The 9518-nt window shown below is 47.1% G+C and overlaps 2 protein-coding genes and 1 long non-coding RNA gene across 3 annotated transcripts; 1 reads left to right on the top strand and 2 right to left on the bottom strand.

Annotated features, from left to right (window-relative positions):
* Window positions 1-509: 509 nt before the first annotated feature.
* irx5b (iroquois homeobox 5b) lies at window positions 510-3809 on the top strand. Its single transcript, XM_069528415.1, has 3 exons — window positions 510-1546; window positions 2612-2996; window positions 3078-3809. Exons 1-3 carry the CDS (start codon window positions 1280-1282, stop codon window positions 3683-3685), a joined length of 1260 nt encoding a protein of 419 aa, XP_069384516.1. The 5' UTR covers window positions 510-1279; the 3' UTR covers window positions 3686-3809.
* Window positions 2431-3188, bottom strand: LOC138410821 (uncharacterized). The gene is made up of 2 exons (XR_011243439.1): window positions 3052-3188; window positions 2431-2944 (listed from the first exon to the last, which is right to left on the bottom strand). It is a non-coding gene; the product is annotated as an uncharacterized lncRNA (long non-coding RNA).
* Window positions 3810-5877: 2068 nt separating the features above from the next.
* On the bottom strand, window positions 5878-9439 carry snx20 (sorting nexin 20). Its single transcript, XM_069528419.1, has 4 exons — window positions 9247-9439; window positions 8831-9175; window positions 8421-8551; window positions 5878-6815 (listed from the first exon to the last, which is right to left on the bottom strand). Exons 2-4 carry the CDS (start codon window positions 9159-9161, stop codon window positions 6144-6146), a joined length of 1134 nt encoding a protein of 377 aa, XP_069384520.1. The 5' UTR covers window positions 9162-9175; window positions 9247-9439; the 3' UTR covers window positions 5878-6143.
* Window positions 9440-9518: the final 79 nt, after the last annotated feature.

The following is a 9518-nucleotide window of genomic DNA, read 5'->3' as shown; positions in this document are numbered from 1 at the left end:
TGTGTGGACGCCCCCTGCTGGGCAGGGTCAGTAGTTTATGAGGGACGATGCAGCTGCTCTGGCTGCTGGTCTGAGATCTGTGAGGATCATTAACCGGTTGCTGGAGCTCTGGAGACGCTGTCTGATGGGACATGAGCGTCTCCTGTTGGAGGAGCACAGTCTGGGTTTGGTTGCTCCTCACTCTGAACAGAGAAGCGGAGACACGTGTCCTTTCTGTCCTCCATTGTCTTCACGCCTGGTTCCTCTCTTCATGCTGCTGGACTCTTTGGTCTCAGAGCAAACACAAGTTCAATGGTCCAACTGAGCAGGAGAGTTGATGATGTGAAGTTACTGCACCTCCTCCTCTCTTCTACTCTCCCTCCTCTCTTCTTCCTCCTCCTCTCTCTCCCTTTCTCTCTCCATCATCCTCTCTCTCTCCATCTATCCTCCTCTCTCTCCCTCTCTCCTCCTCTCTCTCCCTCCTCTTCCTATTCTCTCTGTCCTCCTCACTCTGTCTCTCTCCCTCTCTCCTCCTCCTCTCCTCTCTCCATCTCTCTTCCTCTCTCGGTCTCTCTCTCCTCCTCTCTCCTCCTCTCTCTGTCTCTCTCTCTCTCTCGGTCTCTCTCTCCTCATCTCTCCTCCTCTCCATCTCTCCTCCTCTCTCGGTCTCTCTCTCCCTCTCTCCTCCTCTCTCTCCATCTCTCCCCCTCTCTCTCTCCCTCTCTCCATCTCTCCTCATCTCTCGGTCTCTCTCTCTCTCTCTCTCCTCCTCTCTCTCCATCTCTCCCCCTCTCTCTCTCCCTCTCTCCATCTCTCCTCATCTCTCCTCCTCTCTCGGTCTCTCTCTCTCTCTCTCTCCTCCTCTCTCTCCTTCTCTCCTCCTCTCTCTCTCTCCTCATCTCTCTCTCTCTCTCTCCATCTCTCCTCCTCTCTCTCTCTCCATCTCTCCTCCTCTCTCTCTCTCTCTCTCTCCGTCCATCTCTCCTCATCTCTCCTCCTCTCTCGGTCTCTCTCTCTCTCTCTCTCCTCCTCTCTCTCCTTCTCTCCTCCTCTCTCTCTCTCTCTCTCTCTCCTCCTCTCTCTCTCTCTCTCTCTCCTCCTCTCTCCTCCTCTCTCGGTCTCTCTCTCTCTCTCCTTCTCTCCTCCTCTCTCTCTCTCCTCCTCTCTCTCTCTCTCTCTCTCCTCCTCTCTCCTCCTCTCTCGGTCTCTCTCTCTCTCTCTCTCTCTCTCTCTCTCTCTCTCTCCATCTCTCTCTCCTCCTCCTCCTCCTCCTCCTCTCTGTACCAGTGGTTCAGTGTGCATGTGGTCGGTGGTCATGTCGTACCCTCGGGCTTTTCTCCTCCAGCCCTCCGTGTCTGTGACTCTTCCTCCGGCTCCGTCCTTCAGCTCCGGCCTCCTCTTGGCCCCGAGGACCGAGGAGCTGACTCGCTCCTCTTCGGGCTCCGCCTTCGCCCCGTACCCGGGATCAGCGACTTCTCCCGGCTTCAACCTGAACCTCCGGTACAGAGGAGCCGGAGGAGCCGGAGGAGGAGAGGCGCGGGCCGCCGAGAGCCTCAGTGCGTTCATGGTGAGTGATTGTTTCTAACTTAATTATAATCGTAATAATAATAAACATAACAACAATAATAATTAAACATAATAAAACAACAGTAATAATAATAATTAAACATAATAAAACAACAGTAACTATAATAAAAGTAATAAGAAGAAGAATACAATTATTAACAACAACAATATTATACTAATAATAACAACAATAATAATTAAACATAATAAAACAACAGTAACTATAATAAAAGTAATAATAAGAAGAATACTATTATTAACAACAACAATACTATACTAATAATAACAACAATAATAATTAAACATAATAAAAACAACAGTAATAATAATAAACACAATAATAATAATAATAATAATTAAACATAATAAAAACAAGAAGAAGAAGCGCTGAGATGTTTCCGGAGGAAAATGACTCAGAGCAGCTCTCCTCCGTGTGTGTGTGTGAGTGTGTGTGCGTGTGTGTGTGTGTGTGAGTGTGTGTGTGTGTGTGAGTGTGTGTGTGTGCGTGTGTGAGTGTGTGTGAGTGTGTGTGTGTGTGTGTGTGAACCTTTATTTCACTGCATTAGTCTCATTAAGAGAAACGTCTTAGATCCTGAATTACATCAAACTAATTTAAAACACCATGAAATAAAACAAAATCTAAATTAATTCACAACATCCAGAATTATTCTTCCCTGGTTTATCTACTTTCACTATTTTTTGTGGAAAACTGTTTTAAACTTATATAATAATACAAATATAATAAACATCACAACCTCTCTTATGTGCAAAGTGTTTTTCTATGTAATCATCCTGAGCCACTTGATTCACTAACATTTATATAAAAAACACTTCTACAGAGAGAATGTAAATAATGTAAATGTTTTTTAACCCTAACCCTTTTAATATTTCTATTCTCTACCTCTGAGCTGCTGCTGTAACAACTGTGTGCATCATTAGGTTTTATTTTATCTTATTAAGTTAAATCGAATTTATATAATTTAAAGATTTTAAACTTAATTTAATTTAAAGAAATAAATTGAGAAAAGTCACAAAGTATGACCCCCCCCCCCCCCGGTTCTTTCAGAGTCCAGGGTACGACCCGTCCTCAGGGATCTCCCCCTCCTTAGACTACCACCCATTTGGGACCCTGGGGCCCTTCCCGTACTGTGACCCCGCCTACAGGAAGAACGCCACGCGTGACGCCACGGCCACGCTGAAGGCTTGGCTGAACGAGCACCGCAAGAACCCGTACCCCACCAAGGGCGAGAAGATCATGCTCGCCATCATCACCAAGATGACCCTGACTCAGGTGTCCACCTGGTTTGCCAATGCCCGGCGGCGGCTGAAGAAGGAGAACAAGATGACATGGACGCCACGGAACCGGAGTGAGGATGAGGAGGAGGAGGACAACATCAACCTGGAGCGGAACGATGAAGACGAGGAGTCAGAGAAGACGAAGAGCGAGGCAGGTGAGAGAGAGAGAACTGAGTGTGTGTGTGTCTGTGTGTATAATCTCTGACTGACCCCTCTGTTGTTGTGTTGTTGTGTAGCTGGCGGCCGTCGCCCCTCGGTTCTGGACTCCACTGATCAGATGTTCAGAGATGGAAGAAGCAATGACGTTGATCTGGACTTTAAAGAGTCGGTGGACAGGAGGCCCCACGTCCCCGGCTGCACAGGGACCCCTCCTCAAAACTCACCACTCGGGGCGCAGAGCGCGTCGGAGCTGGAGCGCACGTCGAGCTCGCTGAAGGAGCAAAGAGACTCCTGCGCCACCATCCAGGGGCCAAACTCGGCCCCTAAACCCAAACTGTGGTCGCTGGCTGAGATCGCCACGTCGTCGGACAAAACAAAAGGATCTAATTACTCATCTCAGAGTGGGGGGGATGGGCACGGGGCCTACTCCACACCACAGCCCCTTTACCCCCACAGCCCCTCCCTGCCCCGACACCTCTACTACACCTCCACCTTCATCCCAGCATACTCTCACTATGGCCCCCTGGGGCCCCTGCAAGGCGGCCTTGACTCACGCTTGGCCTCTGAGACGCATCTAAACGGTTTAGAGCTGCAGCGAGCCGAGGGCGCTGCCACAGACGGTAAACTCCACAGCCAGAGTCAGCTGGAGCTGCACAAACTCAGGAGGGCCTCGACGAACGTGTAGGGGCCACGTTTCTGTACGGACCCTGAACTGTTGCACTGTGGGATTGTTCACAGGAAGAGTTTTCTATGTTGGTAAGACATTAATGTTTGTAACATGAAGTGTCATTAAAGTTTGATATACTCGACTGATCAGCGCCCCCTGCAGCTCACTGTGACCTGTTGTCCCACATGTGTAAAGGTGTGAACACGTGATGTCATCGGCCTGGAGCCACGATCTGACTGATCAGCTGATTCCACACAAACAGAAAAATAAATCAGGATTCAAATAAATCAGGATTCAAATAAATCAGGATTCAAATACGTCGGGATTTAAATAAATCAGGATTCAAATACGTCGGGATTTGAATCTTCAGATCAGACGATTGATCACATTTAGTTTTGTTTCAGGTTTATGGACTAAAGGTTTTGCTTCCGAGGTGGTTTTAATATTTCAAGGATTCAAACATTTTCTAATTTCACTGATGTTTCATCTGTTAAATTGTTTGATCAGTTGATTAATCAACATAATCTGTTTTTAATATAAATATAAATAATATAAAATGATATAATAATTAACTCAGGTGCATTATGGGAACCATCCAAAATAACTGTAGAACCTGTGATTGAAATATATTTTTAATATTTATAACAAGTGTAAAAGCTCCAACAATTATTATTGAACCTTTATTATAATGATGAAAATGATAATATTCTGATTTTCCAACACTGAAGTGACATCAGTTCAATCACAAGTTTGAATTGAACAAGTCTGTGATCAAATCTTTGTGTGGATTAGTTTCTATTATAATACTTTTAATGAGATTATGAATTATTGTGTGGTCCCGTTAACAGACACCTCACATTCAAGCTTCAACAGTGAACCAGGATCAAAACCAGGATCAAGATCAGGATTAAAACCATGATAAGAACTGTCCCCACCACAAGAAACAGAATAAAGATGGACGACATGACCGCTCCTCTATAGTGAAGATAAAGCCTGTCTATCGCCCTCTGGTGTCTGGCTGCAGTATAGGTCCTCACCTCTTCCATGTTAGCAGATGGGACATGAACCAAACTAAAACTCAAAGTAGACGTTGAATAAATGTTTGAAGATGTTTCTGTTGCTTCAGCTCGTTCTCCTCCCTGAGGTTTGTTCAGGTTTCTGATCCGTTTGGTTTGAATCAGTTATTTATGATATACAAACAGGCGGAGACGACATGATTGACAGCTGAGACTGACTCAGGATTGGTCAAGCGCGTGTATGGGCTCCACCCAACCATCACTAATGCTCAGATTCTGACTGTAAATGATGTCATTACCACAAGATGGCAGCAGACAGACAGGAAGTGATCATGTTTACATCACCTGACGCCGTCGTCAGCTCTCGTCACCACAAACTGTCTTCACGTCCTCGTCTGTCTTCTACGTGTGTGTCAGCACTTTGTCTCCAGAGACATTTGTTTGTGTTTCTTCATGTTTGTGTCACGTGTTAGAAGCTCATCGCCCCCCCACTCCCTCAGTGGATCAGTGGAGGACGCTCTGCTGTGTCCTCACTTCTCCTGGACTTAGACTTTATACAGGAGTGAAGGAGGAGACAGACAAACTGAGTCTCACTGTCCTCCAGAGAAGATCCAGAGACCTGAGGAGCTCAGTCTGAAGCAGCTTTTGTTTGTTGACATGTGTTTGGTTCTGAAGGCGTCAGGAGTGTGGAGCTGTGGTCGCCTGGAGGAGGAGGGCCCCCTGCAGGCCGCGCCTCCCCACAGCAGACGGCGCAGCCTCACACTCCACCTGAGTCTGTCAGAGGCATGCTGGGAACTCTGGCGGCTCACACTCTGACACCAGAGTAGTGCAGGAGCTGCTGGGCCAGTGGACGCTCCCAGATCATTCCTCTGAAGCTTCAGCTGTCACCTCAGCTGGGGGCAGCGCCTCCTGCTGGCGAGCAGGCCAGTGTGCACCAGCTGCAACTCAAGCAAAAGAATTTGATACCACTGATCACAAAATCCTCCTTCAAACTAAAAGGGAGGAGGTGTCACAAGGTAAATCTGTAAAATATCTATCCCCCAAATAAATATTTCATTTCGTAGGATAAAGCTGCTTAAAGGATCAAAGTATTTAGGGAAGTGTGGATCTCAGCCAGGACGTCTCAGTGTCTCTGTCTCCAGAGGCTCCGACTCGTCCTGTCACCAAAACAACAAATACACTCAGTCCTGAAAATATGTCCATGTGTTTTTATTGAGTAGTGATGTCAGAGGTTTCCACCGCAGTGTGTCCTCAGAGACATCAGAGACAGTGTGTCCTCAGAGACAGTGTGTCAAACGAAAGCTCATTATTGGGTATATACATATATATATATATATATACATACACACATTAACTCTAACCCTAAAAACCCCAAAAAGTGTCTGTAGTCAATATAAAGTGAGTTTGATCATGTTGGTTCATGTGTTCACACAAACTTACATGAACTGTCCCCCCCCCCCTCAGATAAACTCCTGGACCACCAGCTCCTTCAGGGAGCAGGAGGACGCCACCCCCCGCTCCGCGTCCCTCAGCCTGGTCAGCTCCTCCTGCAGCTGAGCCACCGGACGTCCCAGCTCGTATCCTAAATCCACCAACAGGCACAACAGCGCCGCCCTGTGGCGCCTCAGCCCGTAGCGCCTGACCGCGGGCAGAGCCCTCAGCGCCGCGGAGAACGCTGCTTCCGGTTGCTCCAGATCCCGGTGACACACGGAGAGGGCGGAGAGGGTGGGGACCAGGAGGGCGGGGCTCTGCCACGGTAACAGCCGCTCCTCCATCACTAGCACCTCCTCCAGCTGCCGCCGCGCCGCCTCGAACTGCCCCGCCCTCAGCAGGGCGTGGCCACGCCTCTGCTCTCGCTCGGTGAAGAACGCGGGAAAGAGGGAGGAGCGTCGAACGCACCGGAAGCTGTAAACTTCAGCTAAATATTCCTGCAGCGCCACGCGGCGCTCCGCGATGACGTCAGGGCAGAAGTTTCCGCTCAGCAGTTTCCGGGGCAGGACCAGCTCCTCTAGCTCCTCCCTGAACTCCTGCAGGAGTTTGTGGTGGAAGGAGGAGAAGTCGCTGTAACGACGCTCGACGGAAACACGGCGGGAGTCGAAGCTGCCAGAACGCATGAGCACCACCTGGTACACCTGAGGACACACAACACACACAACACAACACAACACAACACAACATAACACAACACACACACACACAACATAACACAACACACAACACAACACACACAACATAACACAACACACACACAACACAACACAACATAACACATCACAACACACATAACACAACACATCACAACACAACACAACACATCACAACACACACAACACAACACATCACAACACACACAACACAACACACAACATAACACAACACACATAACACAACACGACACAATACAACACAACACACACAACATAACATAACACAACACACACAACACACAACACATAACACAACACACACAACACATCACAACATAACACAACACACACAACATAACACAACAACACACAACACAACACACACAACACATCACAACACACACAACACAACATAACACAACACACACAACACAACACACATAACACACACAACATAACACAATACAACACAACACATCACAACACACACAACATAACACATCACAACACACACAACACAACACACACAACACAACACACATAACACAACACAACACACACAACATAACACATCACAACACGACACAATACAACACATCACAACACACACAACATAACACAACACACACAACAACACACAACACAACACACATAACACAACACACACAACACAACACGACACATCACAACATAACACATCACAACATAACACAACACAACACAACACACACACAACACATCACACACAACATAACACAACACACACAACACACACAACACACACAACACAACACACACAACATAACACAACAACACACACACACACACAACATAACACAACACACACACAACATAACATAACACAACACACACACACAATACACACAACATAACACAACACACACACAACATAACACAACACACACACAACCATTGTGTAACGTTGTTGTGACATCACTTCATTTATTCTAACTTGTTGATTCAGGAAGTGTATCTACCCTTTGATTTTCAGAATAAAATGAGAAACTTGTCATCATTATTTTTCTGAACAAACAGTTAAAAACCTCATGAAACACTTGACTGCAGGTTGTTGGGTTTACATCATCTAAAGAGGGTTCTAGGTTCCTTTACAGGGTTCAGGTGGTTACTGAGGAGGTTCTCACGATGGTTCAGGAGGTTTTAGTGGACGGTGGAGAAGTTCTAGAGGTTCTTTAGGGTCGTCTGGAGACTGTTTAGAAGGTTGAAACAGTTCACTGAGGAGGTTCTACATTGTTTTATCATGATCATTTTATCTACACGTCCTGAATGAGGTTCTAATGGTTACTCAGGGTTCTCCGGATAGTTTATTTTAGTGTAGAATGGGAAGTTTCTAGATGTTCTTCAGAAAGTTATGGAGGTTCTAGTGGTCAGTGAGGAGGTCCTTTGTGTTCTACAGGTGTTCTAGTTGTGTTCAGAGGGTTCTGGTGTTACATTGTGAGGTTCTCATTGTCCTTCAGGAGGTTTCTACGGAGCCTTCAGAGATTTTAGGCCGTGTTCCACTATCGACACTATAACGTTGCTCTCTAACATTGACACTGTTCAGGTTCTCACCACATGTTTGTTTGGAAGCTGGTCGATGATCCGAGCTGAAGGGATTTCAAACATCAGTCTGACGGGACGCTGCCGCTGCTTCACCAGCCGGAGGTTCTCCTGAAGCTGCTGAGTCGTCAGAGAGGAACCACCTACACACACACGCAGACACACACACAGTGACACACACACAGTGACACACACACACACAGACACAGAGAGACACACACAGTGACACACACACACACACAGAGAGACAGACACAGAGACACACACACAGTGACACACACACACACACAGTGACACACACACACAGACACAGTGACACACACACACACAGACACACACACACAGTGACACACACACACTCACTCACTGTAGCCGGAGCTCACACTTTTTCATAAATAAAGTTGTGACGTGTGAATTTAAACCTGAAGCCAAAGTGTCTGTGTGAGTCGGGTTCCCTCTTAGTTCAGCTCCTGGTTCTGCTCCAGCTCCAGGTTCTGCTCCTGGTTCAGCTCCTGGTTCTGCTCCAGCTCCAGGTTCTGCTCCTGGTTCAGCTCCAGGTTCTGCTCCAGCTCCAGGTTCAGCTCCAGGTTCAGCTCCAGGTTCTGCTCCTGGTTCAGCTCCAGGTTCTGCTCCAGCTCCTGGTTCTGCTCCTGGTTCAGCTCCAGCTCCAGGTTCAGCTCCTGGTTCTGCTCCTGGTTCTGCTCCAGCTCCTGCTCCAGCTCCTGGTTCTGCTCCAGCTCCTGGTTCTTCCATTACCCTCAGAAAACCTATTGTGAAATACAGAGAACATGAGGAAAAACATCCGTGTGACTATGACTCGTTTTACAGAGTCTCCTACCTGTTGATCCTCCAGGTCAAGAGACACAGAGAGACGGACAACAACACATAGAGACAGAGACAAAGAGAGACGGAGACTCAGGGACTTAGACAGACTTAGAGACTCAGAGAAAAGATTTGTGTCGTAGTTAGAGACAAGCTGACAGAAGAAGAAGTTCCTCAGAGTACCAACACCAGGAAGTGATGAAGAGGAAGTGAAACTAAACAGTTGAGTGTAGTTGTGTGTGTCTGTGTGTAGTTTGTATGTTCTGTATCTTACTCAACAACTCCACC

Source organism: Paralichthys olivaceus, chromosome 7 (genome assembly GCF_024713975.1).
Source record: "Paralichthys olivaceus isolate ysfri-2021 chromosome 7, ASM2471397v2, whole genome shotgun sequence".
Classification (NCBI taxonomy): domain Eukaryota; kingdom Metazoa; phylum Chordata; class Actinopteri; order Pleuronectiformes; family Paralichthyidae; genus Paralichthys; species Paralichthys olivaceus.
This window is presented reverse-complemented; position numbering and strand designations above follow the sequence as displayed.

What these genes read in the sequence shown, in the direction of transcription:
- irx5b (XM_069528415.1), top strand. Translation starts at nt 1,280, where the DNA reads ATGTGGTCGGTGGTCATGTCGTACCCTCGGGCTTTTCTCCTCCAGCCC. An exon ending in AGAGCCTCAGTGCGTTCATG is followed by an intron (nt 1,547 to 2,611) that starts GTGAGTGATTGT and finishes CGGTTCTTTCAG; the next exon opens with AGTCCAGGGTACGACCCGTC. An exon ending in GAAGACGAAGAGCGAGGCAG is followed by an intron (nt 2,997 to 3,077) that starts GTGAGAGAGAGA and finishes GTTGTTGTGTAG; the next exon opens with CTGGCGGCCGTCGCCCCTCG.
- snx20 (XM_069528419.1), bottom strand. Translation starts at nt 9,161, where the DNA reads ATGGAAGAACCAGGAGCTGGAGCAGAACCAGGAGCTGGAGCAGGAGCT. An exon ending in CACAGACACTTTGGCTTCAG is followed by an intron (nt 8,552 to 8,830) that starts GTTTAAATTCAC and finishes GTGTGTGTGTAG; the next exon opens with GTGGTTCCTCTCTGACGACT. An exon ending in AGCTTCCAAACAAACATGTG is followed by an intron (nt 6,816 to 8,420) that starts GTGAGAACCTGA and finishes GTGTGTCCTCAG; the next exon opens with GTGTACCAGGTGGTGCTCAT.